The 22,294-nt window shown below is 41.3% G+C and overlaps 1 protein-coding gene across 5 annotated transcripts in view; it reads right to left on the reverse strand.

Annotated features, from left to right (window-relative positions):
* Positions 1-21,859, reverse strand: part of SLC2A9 (solute carrier family 2 member 9) — a 100,484-nt gene extending 78,625 nt beyond the window's left edge. For 2 of the 5 annotated variants that reach the window (XM_077782763.2, XM_021554339.4), the window contains exon 1: positions 1,129-1,226. In XM_077782763.2, coding sequence (XP_077638889.1) covers positions 1,129-1,206 — 78 coding nt within the window. In that variant the 5' untranslated portion in view covers positions 1,207-1,226. Of the gene's footprint in view, positions 1-1,128; positions 1,227-3,229; positions 7,701-21,659 lie in introns of those variants that run through there. The other 3 variants (XM_085577695.1, XM_085577697.1, XM_085577696.1) reach the window with 3 other exon arrangements.
* Positions 21,860-22,294: the final 435 nt, after the last annotated feature.

Consider the following 22,294-nt stretch of genomic DNA (forward strand, 5'->3'; position numbering starts at 1 on the left):
GTGTCTTTTAAAATGGCCAGGAAACAAGAAGGCAACCACGCCTCCTTCACAGGTGTTCCTTGGTTTCACGGTCGTGCGTCGCTGCTGTCAGCCCAGGGGCAGGAGCGTGTCCCCAGCACCACAGCAAGAAGAGCTCAGTCAGGAAAGCTGCATGTCAGTTCGCAGCAAAGACCTGCAGATACCCGAGGAGTGCTTACACGTGAAATCCCACATTTTTGGTCTAATCACAGATCCTAGTGCACTGTGGTCTGCAAATGCTTTTCTTAACTCCACTCCTTGTTCAGTATAGAGTGAAATATTTGTGCTGGCTACCATGAGTCTCAAGTTTTCTTTTCGGTTTTTTTTTTTTTTTTCATTTACTGCATGACAGTTTGCACTTCAGTTTTCAAAACACAGTTTAGCTATAGCCCCCTCCTCAGACTAAAATTAATCAATTGTTAATGGTGAACATTGCATTCCTGCATAAAGAAGTTTAATATTTTTAAACAGATCATGCTAATGGGCACAGGAAAGCTGGACTCTGGAGCACCACACTGGGGAGCCCCCGGTCCGGCGCGGGCCAGGCGCTCCCGGCAGGTGCCGCGGACCCGGCGCCCTCCGGCTGCTCTGCCCGGGGGCTGCGGGCGATGAACGGAAGCCTCCGTCCCTCTCCCCGTGGCTCTGCCCGTGCCCTGAGAGCTCGCCGCAGGATGGTCCTGGGGAGCAGCGAGGAAGCAGCAGCAGCGCCCTCGCCTCGCTCAGCCCTCGCCGTCCGGCGCTTCCCCGGCCTGGCACCCACCGGCCCCGCGCTGCCCCCCGCCCATCCTCCGGGGCCCGGCTCGGCGGCTGCCGTGTTTTTAGCTCTGCCCTGCGCCGGCACCAACAGCTTCCCGAGCGGAGAAGCGCTGCGCAGCCCGAGCTCCGCCGGCTCTCGGGAAGCCCGGGGCTGTTACTCCGGCTCCCGCAGCCTCCGTGCGCCACGCTCCCCACCACGCCAGAGAGGATCGAATCACCCCCTCTCCCGTTATTCTCCTCGAGGCGCGGGCATCACAGGCCGAGCTTCCTCGCCGCACCGGCGGGCTCGCTCCCGCTCCGCGCTAAGGGCTGCGGGCATTCCCGCAGCACGGAAAGCTGCCCCGCGCTACTTACGCCCCGGCGGGCGCGGCCGCCGCCCCCCGCTCCCCGCTCGACCAGCGCGTCCGCCTCGGGCTCCGCCGCTCCGTCCATGCCGCCGCCGCACGCGCGCAGCGGCCGCGCATCGCCGGGGCAGCGCGGGGCAGCGCGGGGCGCGGCCGCGGGGCGGCGGCGGCCGGGGGGCCGCGCCGGGCCTCGGGGGCGCCCTGGGCCCCGGCAGCCCTGCCCCTGTCCCTGCCCCTAACCCTGTCCTTCTCCCTGCCCCGCCCCTGCCCCTGTCCCTGCTCCTGCCCCTGCCCCTGCCCCTGTCCCTGCTCCTGTCCCTGTCCCTGTCCTTGTCCCTGTCCCTGCCCCTGCTCCTGTCCCTGCCCCTGTCCCTGTCCTTCTCCCTGCCCCGCCCCTGCCCCTGTCCCTGCCCCTGCCCCTGTCCCTGTCCCTGCTCCTGTCCCTGTCCTTGTCCCTGTCCCTGTCCCTGTCCCTGCTCCTGTCCCTGCCCCTGTCCCTGTCCTTCTCCCTGCCCCTGCCCCTGTCCTTGTCCCTGTCCCTGCTCCTGCCCCTGCCCCTGCCCGTCCCTTTTCCTGTCCCTGCCCCTGCTCTTGCCCCTGCCCTTGTCCCTGCCCCTAACCCTGTCCTTCTCCCTGCCCCTGCCCCTTCCCCTGCTCCTGCCCCTGTCCCTGCCCCTGTCCCTGTCCCTGTCCCTGTCCCTGTCCCTGTCCCTGCCCCTGTCCCTGTCCCTGCCCCTAACCCTGTCCTTGTCCCTGTCCCTGTCCCTGCCCCTGTCCCTGTCCCTGTCCCTTCCCCTGCCCTGGCCGCGCAGTGCGGCCGCGGGAGGACGCGGCTCTCGGAGGGGACAGAGCCGCTGCCCGGGGCTGCGGGCAGGACTCGAGCGATGGGGAACACGAGCTCGCTTCTGTGCGTGCTCGCACATCACTTAGGAGAAAGTGCCCGCCCGCCGCCGTGCCTGGGGCTGCCCGACAGGCCCCGTCCCCCCGCGGGGATTTACCCAGCGGAGCAGGTAGGGCAGGGGAATGTCACCCCTCGGTGCCCATCGCGGCCCCGCTGCTGAGTGGCAGCGGGGCTGGGGAACCACGGCTTGCAGGAGTCCCTGCCGCGGTCCCGACTGGAGATCTGGGCAGCCTTTCTGTGAGCAAGACAGACTAAGGCGGGGAAGTCTTCCCGTGTTACCTTGTAAAGGTACCACAAGACTTGTCGCCAACTAAGATGTCAAGGATGTTTCCACAGCCTTAGGACGTTTGTATCTTACATGCCACACTACTGCTGTGTTAAGGATGGGGATTAGACATGCCACCTGGGGAAGATAAAAGCTTTCAGCTATTATATTTGAAGGTACCTACTTGTACGCACAGAATTTTGAACTGCTAAGAGTTAAATGTCACGTTCTAGTTGGCAATGATGAGTATTAAGTTCATCTGGGAATTGTCCCCAAGTGACTGTTACTGATATTGGTGTAAATCTGAGCTGTTTTCACTTCTGGTATGTTACACACCCCAAAACTATCTTAGAGCTCTCAAAGACACAGTAAGTAATGCCATTGAGCTATGCAGGCTGGGAAACGGTTTATGATGCAGCAACTTCGAGGTGTCATTGGCTCAGATCAAGATGCCTGGTGTTTGAACAGAAAGCCAGATGCTACTCATGAATGTGTACAATTTGTACATGTTGATGGAAAATCTGGGCAACATTTCTCATCTCTTTGAATTGGTGTAAGAGTCAAAAAAAAAAAAAAAAAAAAAGAAAAGATGAGTCAAGTTAGGAGAATCAAGCCCCTGGAATATACAGAGTGTATTTGAGATGAATTGGACCCCTGTGTTTTGTTTTGTTTAATGCTAAATAGCAGTGCAAGTAGTTCAGTTCATACTCAAATACAAATACCATGGCTACATGTGATTAATATGTACATAATTTCTCACATTAACACACTTACAATTTTGTACCCTTTCCAACCACTGTTGGATAGTTACTAAATATATGCTACTCAAAAAAAGAGAGTAAGTATTCATATAGATTCCAAATAATTATTTTATAATTATTTTCTGCCTCCAGTCTCCAATTAGCAAACAAATGCCTTGACAGAAGATTTGATGAATTCACTCACCACTTTTTTCTTTACTGCATTATTTTCTTTCGTCACGCTGTTGCTTTGCTGTTTGTTCTCCATTCTGTTACCTTGTGAAATAATAGCTGAGGAAGAAAAGAGGGAAAGTTGTGCTACTGTTCAGAAGGGAAAACACATACAGTCTCTTCAGTAGCCCTGCCGTCACTATTAATAGAGGGACATCAGACTTACTGCAACTACAAAAGAAGTTTAGTCAGTCAGGTTGAACTACATTACTATGGCTGGGTTGCAGCCAGGACACTTGGTTTAATTGTTGGTGTGATTCTAATGATTATTAGACCTATACTAGCTATGTCATTGTGCATTTGCAAAGGAGGAGCCCATTTATTTACTGTTCTGTCAAGAAAATTCTTGCCTGTATGTCACCATATGTACTTAAATAATGTTAAAGTGCATTTTAATCTTAATTTATGATGAAACTAAACTTGTTTCAGAGAGAATCTGATATTTACATGGTGCTTCATTGTATGATCTTGAGCAGTCTGCCAGTTTGTTCAGTTAATTTGGAACATGGATTATTCTGTTATTCTGCTTCAACATCTTGAGATGATAATACATTTCAAGATTTTGGCTTTCATGGCTATTATAGTAATGATAGATCCAGTCCTGAATACAAGTTGTCTTCCAGACAGGAGTCTACAAGACCACGAGACATAGGGAGTAACAGGCAGTTTGGTGAAGCAGCACACTGTATTTTTGAGGCCATCACACTTACAAGAGGCTTTCAGAATGAAACCACTCCTATGAGATATTGGCAGTACTGGGGTCATATATCAGATGGTTCCAAGCAATTAGTCTGAGCTTTTAAGTAAGAGAAACCACAGAGGTAACAACATCCTAGAAGCACTAAAGCCAGAAAAGTTACCTTCTTCCCTCTCTAGTTACCAGTGCAGTTAATACCAGCAACCTGCAAACAACCTCCTTTTCCTCTGCTTCAAGGGGCCTTAGGCAATTTCTGCTAAATTGTTCCTCAAAAAGAGCTTTCATGGAAATGTATTTCACTTTATAGGAGAGAGCCTTAGTCTCATCAAACAGTTCTCCCTCCCATGCCACATTTAACAAGTACATGAAAAATAATGTAATGACCTATTCACTGAAGCTCCCACATCCCATAGAGGTTTCATATATGGACACGGTAGATAATTAAATTAATGAAGGTTCTGACAGAGCACAAACAAAGCATCATCAAACTGGAATTTAAGAGCTGACAAGATAAAGAGTATATGGGTCATAGCACTGAAACAGAAACAACAAAGTCAGAAACAATCTTCTAATCATCTAAGGAGACATAACCTCACAGCTAAGCCAGTAGCAGGATAACTTGTGTCCACTTTCCCTCATTGAACTTATTTTTATGTGACTGAATATTTTTCAGAACATCTTTAAAACATTTTAAGCTTTATTTGTTGTATCTGGAAAGTTTAATTGCTAGCAATGCACCATCAGTGTAAGTGTTAAGATTGAGCTATCCTTCCTATATTTCAGGTAAACATCTTTTCCTTTATTAAGATATCAACGTGACTGTAGCAAAAGGAATGTTACCATATCCAGAACATTCTAGTTGATGCAAAAAATAAGAAATCTGGACTGGGGATGGAAGGGCTAGAGGGATAGATAGAAGTCACTGAAATCCTGCATGGATTTATCTATGTTAGTTTTGCATCTTACTGACCTGTGTGCAGGGAAAAGAAGCATGATTACAGCAAGCAAAAATCTGATCTTCAGATTGCAGAGTCTGACAAAATCTAAGGAAGTGATGATCCACTTAGGGGAATGAAATGCTCATATTTGGTCTGATGCTGCTGTCAGTCACTCACTGAAAAATTTTAGTCCATAATGTGAAAAAATATTCCTTCCCTCTGAAGTTCATATTGTTAGTACCAGGTAAAATTGCTGAAGTCGTTGATCCAAAGATATTAATTCAATATTTTTTGTTTGTCACAACAGATTAGATTTTTCTGCTCCATAGCTTGTACAGTTAGTCAGGAGGTGGCTCACAAATCAGGAAAGGCTCATTTATGTCAGGCCCAGGACATCTTCCATTTCAGCTACAGTTTGCTTATCTATTTATCCAACAATTTATTTGGTGATGTATGTGTTGAGTTCACTAATAGGACATGGAATCCAACTGAGTCCTATGAATTGTTAGCTTTGGCAAGGAAGGCTCAGCAGTCCACAAAAAAGGAACATTATGACTGGCACAGCAAACTGACTTGGGAGAGGTATGAATAAACCTACTGTAATCCAGGTTTAATTTTGAACTTCTATTGAACATTCAACTTTCACTTGCTGACTGCTAGTCAGGAAGAAGAAAAGCTGTTGGAAAGCTGTTCAGAAAAAGCAAATATGCAAAGGGAGCAGTTCAGGTGAACTAATATTCTAAACAGCCATATTTGCTAAGTTAGATAATGAAATCACCAAGGAGATGACCACCTCAGAAGAGCTGAGTTAAAGGACACAGATGGTAAAAAAAACCAAGGAGACCAAGCCAGACTAAGAAGTGCATAAAACCTGGACTGGATCGATTATTGTTGTCCAGTGTGAGCACAAGGCTCAGTGGCCTTTGAGGGCCCATGTCCCATCTTCATCCGATGAGCGTGGACTAACACCAAGGTCCCGGTCACTCCACCCAAAGCAGAACACAAACCAGCTTCAGGCAGTTTATGTGTGATATAAAATATTCTCCTGTCACAAATTCCTCATGATGGGCCTGCGAAGCTTCCCTGTCTGTGTCCCAGGTACAAAATTATACTATCTCCATAGAACCATAATGTCTGTGTCAACACTGCCCTATTATGGACAGGAGAAATGTGGAAGAGCAGCCTCCAGCTGACAAAATTCACCTATAATTATAAACTAGTATGACCTCTCAGGGATGTAAAGGGCTTTTTACCCCTCAGGACACATCTCTCTCAACTGTAGCACAGAATAATTTGCTTTCTTTTAAAAGCAGGAAAAAGAAGCACCAAGAGAGACAACACCACAGAAAGGTGTGAATGACAAAGCTTTGGAAAACACTGGTGTAAAAATAACCCCAACAGACTCAGTAAGTGTTATTGTCCATGATATACTGATGTTTAATAATTTTTGCCTTTGAGAGGCAAAATTGCCCAACTTAATTACTTTGGTTTGCTATGCTTTGTACTGGAAATAAGTCCATGTTTCAAAAACACCTTTATTTTTTTTTTTGGATTCAGCTATAAAACTCTTGCAAAAGTGCATGGAGGAGAAAAGTTTTGCATCTCACTCTTATTCCACAACTTGTGTGCTGCTATCTTTTTTCTACTCGGCTATAGCAGAAGTTTTCTATGGCTGAGTGCTTTTGCCTTTCAAAAATGGATCTGTTCTTACAGTGTAGGACATGCAGGCTGAGGACTTGCCTGTGCTTCAGGACAGATGCCTCTGCCCCTAGTTTATGGTGTGGACTGCAATTAATGTGCTCCTCTCCCTGCACACATACACACTCACATAGAAGAAATACACCATCAATTGATTAAAAGACTGATTAATTAGAGCATCCAATGTGAAGAGCGCATTCTGAGTGTCTGTGTCCCCACAGCAGTAACAGTTTGTGTAATAGATTCTGATAAGTGACATAACTATCTGGTTAAATGGAAATCCATTAAAAACTGAAGGGACTATTTTCTTCTCAAGTGGTTTTGTTAATCTAGGTCTATTCTGACTCTAGTGAGAATGTACAAGCCAATGTTTCCTATACTGTTTACGAAAAATATCTCATAGTCCCAATATTAAAATACCATTGATGGAATCAGATGGGGTATGACTTTAATTAGACACAGAGCATTCCTATGGTCCTGAACTACTTAGAAAAAGTTATTCTCAAATACTGTAGACACTTCAGCTCCCAGAAATACCTGTCTTTTAAGTAATTAGTTAATAGAGTGACAAAAACCACATCTATCTTTTCTTCCTGTACCTGTAGTATCCATCCTAAAGTACCTTTGCAAAATGAATTATTTTGTTTGCATTTCAATACTTCATAAAAGTCACAATCTGATCTCTTATATTGAGAAGTGGAAAGATTGAGTTTCTATCTCAAAGTGAAATATTCTGTTGTGGGGTTTTTTGGGATTTTGGAGGATTTTCTTCTAAAAAATCCTGGTGAAAATTAAAACTATTTTCCATAGAAATGTGTTGTACTAGGATAGAAAGACAGATTTCAGAGTTAATGACTAGTTACATAGAAGCTGAGTATTTGGCTAGCACAGGAAATTATTTGTTTATAAAGTTCAAAACTTTGGTTTATACCAAGATAAGTCGATTCTTCCCTCCCCAAGTCAACCCCTTGAGAACATTGTCAAATTTGCTGCAAAGTGTCAAGTCCAACTTCAAGGTGCTACTCACCACTTAACTGAAGTATTCTTCTCTTCCAGTGAAGTTCAGTGCAGTTCAGAAGCAGCCCCCTTCAGAATTGCTGCTGCTGACTTCTCTAGAATAGGGACAGCTAAGTCACTGAGTTAAATGTAAAGCCAGATTTAACTCTTTTATACCATTTCAGAAGTAATAAATAATTAACAGCAAAAACAAAGAATCGTATGACGCTTCAGCTGGAATTCATGCAATGTTTCTTTTTTGCCCAATAGAAAACAAACTGCCTTGTATAGCTGTGACACCCTACAAGAATTCTTTGTTTCAGATACCACAAACCGTGAAAAAGCTTTGCTTCCGGAATTTGAACCAGACATTAGACATTTGAAATGCAAGTGCCTAAGGCTAAGACTTGCATTCTTATACTTTTACATGATTACAAGTGACTACACTTACATGCTATAAATAGCTTTAAACAGTGGCCAGTAGCTGAGCATGTGTGTGGTACTTGTGAGGATTCACCTTTTGCAAGACTATGGAAGGCTGGGACAGTAGAGTACAGAACATACTGTACAGTAATTAACCTTTCAGTAGTTAGCAAAAAAGATTTACCTTGTCTGCTGTTCTGGCTTTGCACCATAGATAGGTGCTCCATATCAGCAGTAGTTTAAAAATTGAACAAAATATGGATCGGGATAAGGGTGTAGCAGTTTTGACTTTGTTATAAATTCCTTACATCCCAAAGCTAAGAGAGATAAGAACACTCCATTGTAAAAAGGTGCTATCTGCTTTGGCTTTTCCCTGCTCCTACAGGTATTGCTCTCTTGGAAAATTCAAGGTATGTTAAATTAGTCTCATCAGCATTTTTCTAAGGACCTGATAGGTAATTTAGTTGGATTATTCCTAAATTTGCAGATGTTAAGGTATCCAATATATGTTAGGTAGAGAAGCAGCTGTACAGAGGTGAGTTGGCTGAAACTGTAAACTCTGGCTGGGATTTGAAGTAACCTTGTTCTTTTGGAGAAAGTGGGATTATTGAGCATGTGGTACTTGGTTTGCATTTCAGGTTGTGATTGTTCTGGCAGCTCCTACGGATCACCTCTGACCCTGTTACATAAACCTTGCTGAGGTTCTCAAAAGATATTAGCATCAGATTTTCATCTTAACATAGGCATCCTTCTTGAGTTGCAGGATGTTAATCAATGAAAAAACCACTTTTGAGCAAAAGGAAAGAAATTCTCTTTAAGATCCCCTAGCATTTTTTATGTAAAAATATCTTTAGACTTGGAATCCAATATCTTACAATTATCAGGAAATACAGTCTTGTAATTTAGCTCTATGTAACATGGTGGCTAAAAGAAAATAAGAGATGCATTCTCTGGAGTAAGAATGAGGGAGCAAACAGGTGAATTTCAAACAAATCTTATATCTCAGCTACAAGGGAGAGATTATGCCTTCCAGACTTGTATACATTTAATTTTCATTTCAAATAATCTACATTTTAACTCAAATTTTTACAACTTTAATCCAAAGTTATCAGGTTATGAAAACTAAAACCAAGATGCTCTACTGCCTAGTAGTATCTGCCACTACTGGAAAGGACTTGTTGCTCAGCATGTCCCATGATTAGCATAAGGACAGGAAAATAAGCAAGAAGGGCTATAAAGCTGGGACTGCTACATTATAAGACAAGTTTTACGTAGTTACGTATGCTTTGTTCAAAGAACATTAATTCAATGATCATTGAAGCTTGTTCTATGATAAAACTAATCCTTTCAAACTACACAAACTACCTCTTTGATCCAAGTTTTCCTCAACTATAGATTCAGATTTATTAGTTTGCCTTGTTTCATCTTGAGCAAGAATACAAAGAAACCATCTCAAGGGCAACTTGCACAGACATGGCCAAGAAATAGCATAACCAAAGCATGAACTTCTATGTTAAATACCACACAAAAGAGAAAACATAAACAAAACAGAAAAATTAGAGTATTACAAGCAAGCCTATGTTAAAAGCTTACAAAGTGACAATTCAAACTGTGAAAATGTTAATGTTTGTGATGCTTTTTTTCATTGTTAGGAAATTGGAAACATGAATGCTAGAGAAAATTGTGATAACTAGAAGATGTACAGTGTCTGCAACTATGTGTGTGAGTGCTCATTCACACATAAAGATGGATAGGTCTCTTTGGAAATGCAGGCTCAAACTGATGCTATGATTTTTGGGTCTACAAAAATGTTCTGATCGAGCAAAGGAGTAGCATACAGTTTAGTTTTAAGCTAATTCCATATAAAAATTAACCATATCCATAAATACTTTGCTAGTGAAAGAGAATATCTAGCTTCTAACTTTGTCAAACCAAAAACTGAAATTTGGTGTCTTCTTATGGCAGCATGTTGTTGATGAAATGCACTGCTTCCTGCACTGCTAAAACCACAGTTTTGAGAGAAGAGCCAGGACACTAACAATTTTTATTTAGTTGTCCTTTCATCTTAAAAAGCTCAAAATTCCAAATCCTTATGCTTCTGTACAAGGAGATCTGGGGAGAACAAAACAAGAATATTGAATATTTTAAAATAGCTTTTTGTTGATTTCATAGGATAAGCTACAGCAGCGTATTTTCCAGCTGTTTTGCAAGAAAAACTGGTTAATAATTACTCTTTGCTGTGTTGACCATTAGCATTGTTTTACCCATTTTTTCTTATGTACACATGCAAGTCTGGTGTGTCATCATTTAGGAAAAATCTTATGAGCCATGAGTTTAATGTTTTTTTATTATGTTAGGGTTATTTCCAACATTATCCTCCATGTAGAGTAAAGCTAGTTAAATCTTTGCAAAGTTATTACCAGTGAAATCAGCCTAACATCTATGTACCATCTAGTAAATGTCAAATTAAATATTGACAAGTGAAGGCTTTTATGTTGTGAGGTCATGCCCTAAGTTAAGACCAGAGCTGCTGCTCTGTACAGGTTCACACGAGCTGGAAAGGAAACACTTTGAAAGTAATTTGTGTTATAAAAAGGATAATGCCACAAAATTAAGCCCTCCCAGGATGGGAAATTTGGACTCAATTCTGAAGGCAGAGTACCCAGTATCTCAGTTCCTTTTGGTTGAACATCAAAGAATATTTCAAAATTTCTGAGACCAGTACATTTGAACAGTGCTATTACACTCAGGAATTGTTTACTACTTCTCAAAATCTTCAAAGAACTGGTGATCTTTTTGAAAGATCACTTGAATTGCTGACCCTACAGACCAAGCTCTCTGCTCTGACTCAAGGATGATCCCCATTGATATAATGACTTCTTCTAGCCTTAGACACTACTCTTGATCTCTGTGGAGAGGGAAGAATCAAAATGCCTTTGCATGAATTGCAACCTCAGCCAGTCACGATCTTGCTCAGATCTTGAGTTGCAAGGCTCCAGTCCCCTGAGAGCAGCAAGCACTGCTGGATCCTGGAGTACACACATTCCTCTCAAGGCTGAACGTGCCTAAAAAGGATGCAGAACAAGCCTAGGGTAGAAATATACACTCATGTTACTTTCTTATGAAAGTCAGTCCTGGAAATCAAGCTAGGAAAATAAACTTTGCCAAACTTTGCCCTACCCAACCTGTCCAGCTATTTTAAATAACCCCAATCACAGCTTTGCTTTGAGCTAAGTCAAAACCTTTTAGTTTGTCTAGCTGTAGTTTTAGGTTTGAAGTTTCATTTTTCTTCATCTAGGGACTAAAAATAATCAGAAATATTTGTGTAACAAAATATTCTCCCATTCTCAGATTCATGAAGCCTGGCAAGCAGTGGTTCACCATTTATTCTCTTGAAGGTTAAGAGATATTATCAAAGTATTCTCCTCTAAAAGTGGGGGTAGGTAATGTAATGCAAAAAAAGGCTTCAATATATCACTACCTTGATTTGTATCATTAAATCTTGATATGTAAATATGGCAAAATTTTGCATGTTTTGGACATATGTGTTTTTCTCCCACTTTGAGGAACTGGGGAATGAAAGAAAAAGCTAGTAAGGTAGGTCCTCCCTCCTCGCTCAAGCTTACCTGTGATTTCCAGAGGCATTTAAATGTCTTTTGTTATAGTTTAAAAAATGGTACAAAACATGCTTTGTCACACTCAGTAAGTTTCAACTACATGAACGTCAAGATGCGAAACTCCCTTACAGTGCCAAGGCTTATGAAACACTGGAAGGGCCGGTGGCCGAGTGCCTGCTTTGCATTTCAAAAGCCCTTGGGATCAAAGTCTGTTAGTTATTACCACCTTCAGCGGCTCCTGGCAGCCAGCGGTGAGGGGACTGCCTCACCTGCCTCGGGAGAGCACCAAGGGACAGCCCTGTCCTCAGGCCAGGTGAAGCTGAGCTTTGCCCTGACAGTGGGCACCGACAGTGGGCACGGCTGTCTCACACCTGCCTTGGCACTCTGGACTTGCCTGTTGGTGCCAGGGCTGTGTCTGCCCTGGCTCGGTGGCTTCAGTTCACACCTGAGCCCCAGACCTGCTGCAGCACCAGGGCAGCCTGGGCTTCTGGCCGAGCCTGATCACTGCTACCAGGTGACTGCCAGTCAGACAGAGGAATCGTTAAAGAAATCGTATCAGACACGCATAAAAGACACAATTATATAATAAATTCAGAAGCTGTGGAGTTGCAGGCAAAAGAAAAAAAAACCAAAGGACTTGGAGGTGCAGGTGAATTGTCGTAACCCACCCCCCACCAGGGTGAAACCATCAGTCTTGGGAGGAGCAGGGCATGGATGAGGGTAATGCCAGGGACAGGAGCAGGATCTGAGCATGTGGGGTAACACTGCTGAGTCACTGTTCTCCTTTCTCTGTAATAAGTAGATCTGGACTAATAGAGACTCTTAAAATCTCAATTATAGAAACAGGCCCACAGTTAACAATAAATTCATAATAGATCTAAGGTGTGTTTCCCCTTTGACAATAAAAAAAATGCTTTGGGCAGTGTTTCTGTTCCATGTTTTTCTGCTCTGAAAGCCTGTCATTTGAACTTTGAAGTCCAGTATCTTTATTTGACTAAAGCAGGAGTCTCTCAGCTGTTGAGCACTAGTGATAGTAAAAGGAATTCTCCATAAAAGATCATATTTGCTTCAGTTGCAGTTGAATTGCAAAATAATTTTTCTGCAGTATACTCCATTGCCAATCTTTGTTTTGGATTGTAACTAATACTTTTTAACCAACTAATTCTTTTGGTAGTCTAATCATTCGTAGAAGTAATTATGTAAGCAGAACAGCATATCCTAGGAAGGTGTTAGAAATTAAATTAATGCCACTATAATTTTGAATGAATAAGATATCATTTTTCTCATTTTATAAAATAAAAGGATATTGACAGAAGGCCATTGTTATGGGTCCAGACTTTCCTATGAAGAAAAAGATTAGGTCTAGAGCAGGGATCACGCCCCTCAGTTCAGGAAGGATATTGAGGTGCTGGAGCAAGTTCAGAGAAAGGTAAAGGAGCTGATGAAGGGGCAGGGGCTCCTCTTATGAGGAGCAGCTGAGGGAACAGGGGTTGTTTAGCCTGGAGAAAAGGAGGCTCAGGAGGGACCTTATCTCTCTTAGGTCTTTTCCAAACAAAATGATTCTATAATTTTGTGATAGCCTACTCTGGAACTGCACAGGTATCCAGATAGAAGTATGCTATGCACAGCTTCTTAAGCAACACAAAATTCTCAAGTCATAAATTCATATGACATCCAATGGCTCAATATCCTCTGTTTGTGTTGCTACTGACAGCTTCTGTATTCCAGCTTTTCAGTTTCCCTTGTACTCAAATATTTTCCACTGTAGCAACCTTTTGGTCTCTTCAGTCTTAAGTACTGCATTAAAGTTCAGTCACAGTTGACCTCTGCCCACTCTTGCTATTAAAGGTTTGAAAATTGAACAAGCTACTGTAATTTCATGGTGTAAACTAGGGTGTGAAAGCAAGAACACTGACATAAGGGGAGTCACTAACACTGAGATTGTTCCTAGTTTTATTGTCAATTATATGAACAGGCTGTGATAGTGTCTGAATTATGTCCAAGTGCATGACTAATACCCTGTATGGCAAAAAAATCCTGTAACAACACTATGTTATTACATTCCAGTTTGCTGTTGGTTCAAGGAGCACCACTTTCATGTTAAGACTTATGTTGTCAATTAATGAAACATTTACCTGAGACCAGAAATAGGAATCTATAGGTAGCACACACTAAGCCAAAAGGAATACTCAGAGTAGTCATCTTATTCCACAAGCCATTATTGAAATTACTAGTGGCTGCACAGCAGAGTTTTGTTTATAGGTCCCTTTATCTCCCATTTATGGTTGTAATGAAAATCAGGATTTTAAATACTTCCTGTGACTTTGATACTTGAAAGGTCATTCTCTGTTCCAGACTAGTATAGGATGCGAGTAAATGCTATCTAAGCACACAAGTTATGCAAGTGCTAAAGCACCTTGCTAAACTGGATCTTGGTCATACTACTGAATTGAGCTGGTTCTGTATCAAATTAATTCCATTAAATGAAAGAACAACACACAATAATACGGCTGAGAATCGTATTGCTCAACCTATCATTTATTTCAATAAGGAGGGCAAATGTAAGGAGAAAGTTCGTATAAAAGTGTACTAGAGACCATCAAATCTAAGGTTGATTGCAAAGAACTGTAGAAAGTCACTTTATGGACTAACTGGCAGATAAAATTGATTGCTTTACATACATATTAATGTAGAAAAAGCCTTAATAAATACGCAGAAATGGACTCACGTGTAGCTATTTTGGGGAAGATCCTGAAACCATCATGAATAGTCTCAGAAAGCTGACAGTTGAGCTCTCTGAGACAGAAAAAAACAAGAAAAACAATAAAATGAATCTTAATAAAGGAGTCCTTAGGCTGATAGTGTTACAGACTGTAGCCAGGAGTAGATCCTGTAACGGGCCTTTACTCTCACAGAAGATACAGAGGACAGAAATTATGGATGTTGGACTAAGTATGCTAACTTAGAAGGGAGATGGGTCCTTTTCCTCAAGTTGTCCCTTCCTTGCAGAGCCTTTGCAAGGTATAGACAATTACACAAAGAATCTCACTTCTGCAAAATTTGCCAGTGCTGTCTTTGGTCCAGCCCTGGCTGGGACTGACTATTCAAGCAATGAGAAACAAAGAAAGTTTATGTATGCAGATTCTGGTAATAGTTTTCTTAACAACTTCCTAAATTAGAGTATGTATTTGGATCCACTTTCCAATCCTCTGTGTCACTTGCCCAATTTACTTATATTGTTTGTGCAAGCTTCCTGTGACAATGAGTTTGACAGGGTTCATACATCAAGTTGTCAATTTTAACTTCTATTCTGATTACTTATCTGGAATTTCCCTAATTATTGTGTTGTGAGATTTATCAGCCATACCCTAAGTGAAGTTGTGCAGGTTTACCTGCACCTACTTGCATTATCAGTTCCCTGGACACACTCCTATTGTGCTACATTAAGCAATTATATCTCACAGGCTGTATTTATATTAGTCACTAAAATAGTTCTCATTTTCCTAAACTTTACAAGACATCCAGTTCACATGCTTCAAGACTACTTTGCCTCACAAACCAGAACATATCTTGGTTTACTAGAATTCAAACAAAAACACTACTGTGGTCACACCATAATCTCCCCAGTGTGCCCAAAGAATATCCCTTCATATAATGCTGTAACAGACAACCTCAACCTTAATTTTCTCCTCTGCCAGGAGTGTTGTGGTGTGTTTATTTTCAAAAGGAATTGCTATGGACAGGAAATATCTGTTTTGGCAAAATTCTTCACTTCTTTTTCTGAGCTACTGCAGTAGTGCCAGGAACTGGTGCAAGAGAACACTCAGAGCACAGGCAAACCTGAGCTGGAGCCTGATGCTCCAGGACAGGGAAAAGCAGGGCATCAGAAGCAAAGAAGAATTATCAACAAAATGGATCACTGCAGCCTACAGAGGCAGTCTAGAGTCCTCAATGTGAATGGTCTCTTAGAGCAAGAGGCTGAGAAAAAGAAGTAAAGGGCAGAGGTAGTCAATCGCACAGAAGACTGGACTTCTATCAGACTACTTTGAGTTATTAGTTTGCCTTTGGGACAATATTTTTTTTCTCCATATTTTTCATCCTCTCAAGATTCCTGGAAAAAAATTCCTTGCTCAGTTGTTTATTTCCTTTTCAGAAAAGGTTTAATTAAAGTTCTCGCCCCTTCACTCCCATCTTATTAGACGACTCCTTATGCTCTTTCTTCTTCACATGTGATACAACAGGTTTGTAGTGCCTTTAGAAGAGAGGGGCACAGGTTTCTGACCATCTATTCCTAAAGTCCTGGAAAAAGAAATATTGTAGTTAAGCAAAAATATAGAGATTCTTGTACTTGCATGGTTTTGTTGCTGAGGAATACAACCCATCAGGGTGCTATATACCACCAGTGTCTGACATGCCTGCTCCCTCTTTCCCCCTGCCCAGCCCCTCTCCAAGAGGACAGTGTGCATGTCAGGCTTTCAGAGTGGTTTTTGTTCAGTGACATTGCACAGCAAAGGTTTGTGCATGTTGTGAGAGTTGAGTGTGCCCTGGAGCCCCTCAAATTGCTGCAATACCATGACTCACAAATCTCACTATGGAGGGGCACAAGGCAACTCATTAACCTTTTTGCTTTCATTTATTTTATAAAATAGAGTGGGTTCTCAATTAGTGAGACTAAGTCTGGTCAAAAACAAGAGATCAGCCAGGCAGAAACCTGTAGTAGCAGAAACAGACGTGTCTTATAGGAACTATTGAGAGCTTTTAGCGATAGATATAGGAAAATCCTTTTCTTATGCATATTTGCTCTTCTTCTTCTCCTCACCCTCCTGACAGCTGAACTGTGGACATAAAACTGTCTGAAATGCAACTGTGAGATCTGCTCCATAGATGGTTCATTCTAAAACAGTTTGTTGATGTTCCATAATACGTCATGTATCAATTAGTGAGATGCAGACAACATGATTAATCCTGTCCCTGAAAGAATCTTCTGAGTGGCATTCAAGTGCTAGATGAAACAATTTAATAAGCATAATATGGTGTTCTGCAGAAGTAGTGAGAGCAAATATCCACCCTGTATTTTAATAACTGATTATCAGCAAAGAGTATGACATTTAAATAGAACCATTACTGTTTTATCAGCTGCATGAGAGCAAGCTAATAATCTGCAAGCAAACATGATAATAATGCGACAGCATTCAGTTTTTCCAACTTTGTACTCAAGATTTTAACAGACATTGGAGAGAAAAATCACCATGGAAGAGGGAAACACCATGCATTTGTATAAATTGAAAGTCATGATGGTGTTTCCATAGTTATTACAGACTCTGTTTGATATTTCCCCTTCTTCAAAAAAACAATTCACATGCAGTTAACTAAGAGCTGTAAACTTGCCTATTGTTTCATTAGACTGCAAAAAACATAACCCAGGGAAGCAGGAGCACTAAAAAACTGACTTGTGTAATTGCTGTTGCAAAAGAGCTTGCAGCTTCTATCCAGCCTGTGAGAAACAGCTGGTGTGCTGATGTGCTACATTTAATGTAGTCTCTCTTACTCCTGTTTGAATTACTATCTCAAAGGAAGGAAATGATGATGTACCATAGTAACTTTTCTCTCTGCAGGACCTGCCACCAAAGCTGCATTGGGTGGACACATAAGCTCATACCCTACAAACATATATGCTCTTTTCATGGAACACCCTGCATATATCTCACTGTTTGAAATGGTTAAATCCTGGTGTCAGTTGTAGTTTGATATGTTCTCAACAGTCCTCAAGGCATCAAGGTCTGATAAATGCTATATTTTTCAGGTATAAGAGATTTTGCATTTCTCTTGGAACAGAAGTTTGGAAAATTTTAATTATTTTCTCCATTCATTCTCCTGTTCTTCTGTTACTATAATTTCCTGTCTACCCCTCAAATGATTTAGTTAAAGCATGAAATTCATTCATGAAGCACCCTAAGCTGCTGTCCCCATCTTGCCTTTCCTCCTATCTCTGTAAGATCATAATATGGTGTTATCTGAGGCTCAGTATTGCTGCATGGCTCCCCCCAGCCTTGATAATTTTGATGAATATTTTTTTCCCTCCAGGTGCAAAGCACTGCCCCAATATCCTGCTGTCTGCAATTATCACAGCTTCGATTCTGTTTGAAACCGTAGCTTTAACTCTTCAACTCCTTTCTCTGTGTGTAAGTAATTTAATTCCTGCTGGAATTAATCAATATTATGCTGTTCCTGGTCTCTTTATGGGGACATAACCATATGCTGATTCTTTACCTCAAAATCCACAACAGATATAACAGCCAAAGTCTGTGTGCCATACCAGGCCCTATGGCATTCATTAGTGATCTCTGTTCTGACCTACATCAGCTGATTAAGGTCTAGTATCCTTTGTGGGTAGGATATATCAAGGACAAGTTAATCTCCCAGATCAGAGGTTGGATTGCACCACACTGCCATGCACATCTTTGCTCTGATTCATGCCTGAACACATAGTTACATGGAAGCCACAGCCCTCTCTGGCCTAATCAGGACTTGTTTGTGTCTTGTTCGTCGGTCTCTGACTAACCACAGATTTTAGAGACAGCAGATTACATGTGATGTTACTTCTCAGGTCTTACTCTCAGATCTTACTCACATCTTACTACTTCTGTTGTGATAAGCTTTAGGTGAAAGCAAACATGGAGAAGATTCCAACTGCATTTGGACACTAACCATCTAAACCCATCCTTATATACTATTGCCTCTAAGCTGAAATGATCTGAACTACTGATACAAATTCTTCTACCCAAATTCCCAAATGATATGAACTACTGATACAAATTCTTCTACCCAAATTCCCAAGGAAATTCTTGGAGTTCAAAGTAAGGGATCTCAACGATATGAACACAGTGACAGGGATAATGTGACAACTGCAAGCAGCTGTGGAGACTGAGAAGATCTCACAGCTTTAGATCACATGTGACTTAACTTTTGTTTTCGAAAGTCCAAGGAGGGAGGAATCTGGCTGTGACTGTCTTTCAAGTTGCCCTTTTCTCTACATGTTCTTTCATGTTTTCAGGTTTTGCCTTGAAATACTGACAGCTTGGCAGACAAAACATTATATTAACTACAATTTCTCCTCTTCAAGGTTACTTCCAAGTGTTTTAGCATGAAATTAAATGATTTGGTTTCTGTAGCAGTGTAGACTCAAGCTCTTTCTCCAAGTCTAAGAGTTGATATAATTCCCTTAAAATTTTCCTGGCTCTGTGTTATGATCTCATTCTATCTGCTTCACTTGCTCAAGAGCTCAAATAGGGTTTTCTTTTTTAATCCTTTTAAAAACAGTTTGCAATCATAAAGATTTGTACTGAAATAGCTTCCTATTGCAGAATCTGAAGGTTTGTTTGGTTTTTTTTTTTGGCTAGAAATCCTGGTAGCTTCCAGTATTACCTATGTGTTCTTCCTTTTAAACTTAAATTACAATGTATCATTGTTGTATGACCACAAAAGACTCTTGACAACTTGTAAACTAAGAAGCAGGAATAAAGTAATGGAACAGTAATAAACATCTTCTCCAAACTTTGTGCCATACCTCAAAATCCTTCTGCAATTAGAGAAAGTTGATTTGACAGCTCTGTAAACAAATCTCTACTATTTTTCCTTCTACCTATTGTCTATGATGTTTGTTCATAAAATTTCTTCCTAGTAAAATTCTAGTAAGGGCCAAAAGCTTCATTGCCTCTCATTGTTGCACACAGTTTAGGAATGAGGAACAACTTCTGTCTGCTAAAACAAAGCCAAGAGAAAGCCATATCCTTTGGTAGGATTCCTCTGTTTCAGTGCAGTGGAGAAAAGAAGGAAAACCCTTTGCTCCATTACTTGTCCATTTTCTTCCTTCTCATTCATGGACTAGTTTTATTTGACTGGAAATCCAGAAATAGAGATTAACTGTGTTTAAGCAGTTTGGGTTATAGACTGGTGGGCAGAAATAAGTAGTTAATTTATATTTCTTATCAGCCTAATTTTTTATTATGAAGAAGGACTGAAGATTATTCTTCAATGATTTGCTGTACCCATATATATGTAAAAATGATAGAACCTATAATTTGACTTTTTGTTTCTATAATATGAGACTCACTGAGAAACACACATCCCTGGAGTACAGAGAGATAACCAGGATTTTAGGATGTGGCAATGGATAGGGAAGGCTTCTCCATATTTCAGCATAGTGCTATTTAGAAAACTTTGTTTTGGAAACCAAAACAGAACAAAACAAACCAATTACCACCACCACCACCACACATACCCCAGGTTATGAGAACTGAGAAGCAGATTTTTTTCCCTTTTTTTCTCCATAGAGCCATTAGCTTCCTCCTTTTCTACCCCTGCCCTCTCAGCACTGTGAAACACTGAGAAACAGAGCAAATCTCACCTACAGGCAGAGGAACAAAACCCTTCCTCACATGAGGAGCAGAGGAAGGGACGAATGAGAAATATGAGGTTAGTGAGACTGGAACAGGGGCTTATAGGGAGAGAATCAATCCTGTCTGGACTAGGAGCCTGGGAGATATCAAGTTGCTTCAGGAGCAAACAGGGCAGCATGCAGACCCTGGTATCAGCTGGGACTGACAGTGGGACTGAGTGAGTCTGACCAACCATCACAGGTATTTGAGATGAAAGGATTTGGATTTTATACACATTTTGTATTCATTTTGATTGATCCTCTTATGATTAGCATGAAATACACTCACTAGGAGAGTCTACCAGTAGGAGGGGGAGGTAGCCAGTGTCAAACCAGGTTCTTGACCTGCCTAACTGACAGTTTTTCAGCCTTAGAGTTTTGAACTGTGTGACTTAGTGGAAGTGGAATTTCCAAGTAAAGAATTTTGGTGATTTAGCCATAATGTTGCACTCAGAAAGACTGTGGACAGCCCATTAGACCATAGAGCATTAGAACCATTAGAACAGAAACACAGAACCAAAATTCAAAGCAATCAGGTAAGAAAGTCTGTGACATTGCCAGTTTTTGTCTCCTACCTCTGAGGATAGATGATCCAAAAAGTGCTTGCAGGAGGAAAGTATTTTACAGGTGTTGGGTATTGTTCTTAAAAATCTTGAAGATTTACTCCAAATCAGTTAATACTGAAGATTATTAAAAAGAGATGGGTTTGTTCTTTTGATGTTCTTGACAGACTTGAGGCAGTCTGTGATTTTTGCTTGCCTTTCACACTCTGTGCCTAAGCAAAGGGTGCTTTTTCTGATTGACTTTCTTCTACCTTTGGACTCAAAACGATAATGGATAAAAAAAGATACCAGATCACAACCTCAGCTTAAGTGTACAGTACTTTTCAATGTCTTCAGGAGATCAGTGTAAATCTTTGCCCCCTAAATTGCCTCACCATAAGTAATATATGTAAAACAGAATTAGGACCGTTGGCTGAGTAAGGAATGTCTTATTTTGTTTTTTTGTAAAGAAGAATGCAAGGAAAATATCCTTCACAATTCTCAAAATGTATTTAGACTCAGAGTAGATCCCATAAGATTGAGTGAAAAAATTCCCATCAACATAAATATTTGATCAGCCCTCTTAAATACAAACAAAAAAGGATACAGGAGTCCCTATTTATCTGTTATGAGTTTCCACATAAATTACTACACACTCTAAGAAACCATCATACCTTCTCTTTGGATCTTATTGCTGCAAGATTGTTTCCCTGTATATTGGTTAGAAGGCTTATGTCAGACCCCAAGTTTAGAGCTAAGAATTTGTGCCATGGAGCTGAAACTCCCCATGAATTTTTGTTTTCTTTTTATAATGAGCTTTTTACTATTTCTTTTATAATGAGCTCTACTGCTGGAAGACAGAAATGATTTTTAATAAAGCCACTTGCCAAGTTAGCATATGATTAATCTATATTTACATCAATTAAAGAAAGCACTAAAGAATACTTTTGCCTCCAAGGAATGCCATAGTTACAGAACAGTTCCTCCAGAAGATAAAAGCTGGGACATTACATGCACAGACTCCTCTCAGTCAGAAGATTCCCCATAAAAACAAACCTTTTGTGAATCAGTAAAGAGATGGGGGGTTGCTGGGCATCCTCTGCCGTGCTGGTACTCAAGAGAAAGGATGGCAAAAAGAAGAAGCTCTTCTTTCCCTCCCAGTGAGCAGAAAGGACAGCCAACCTCTCTGCCTGCAAGTTGAATTTCAATCCCTGCAAGGCTGATGGGAGCAGGGGAGGCGTGACTGCTCTCCCTGCTCAGGCTCACTCTGTCCCTCTTGTGTACAGTGACCAAGTGCATCACAAGACACACCTCTCTGCTCCCCAAAACGCTCTTACTGTGTCCTGCACATTCCCCCTGCACTGGGCTGATAAGTACCTAGCCTTAAGTCCCTCAGGAGGGGAGAAACTAAATAGTATGTAAGGAACAAAGTCAGCTGGTGGGGGAAGAAATACACAGCAGATAAAATAATCTGTTGCCTTAATATTAAGTCATTAATTGTTGTAGAATAAAGTGAAAGAAAAAAAATCAGTGAGTTGATTCCTCAGAGAAAACAAGCATGTTTTTCCTTCATTTCATTGGTTTTCATGTCAGTCTATTTCACTGCAACAAAAGCCTTAGAAAGACAGTAACACTTAGGAAGCTTTTGAGCTAAGAAAAAAAAAAAAAAAAGGAACAGGCATTTTAAATTA

This window comes from Lonchura striata, chromosome 4, assembly GCF_050655825.1.
Source record: "Lonchura striata isolate lonStrDom1 chromosome 4, ASM5065582v1, whole genome shotgun sequence".
Classification (NCBI taxonomy): Eukaryota; Metazoa; Chordata; class Aves; order Passeriformes; family Estrildidae; genus Lonchura; species Lonchura striata.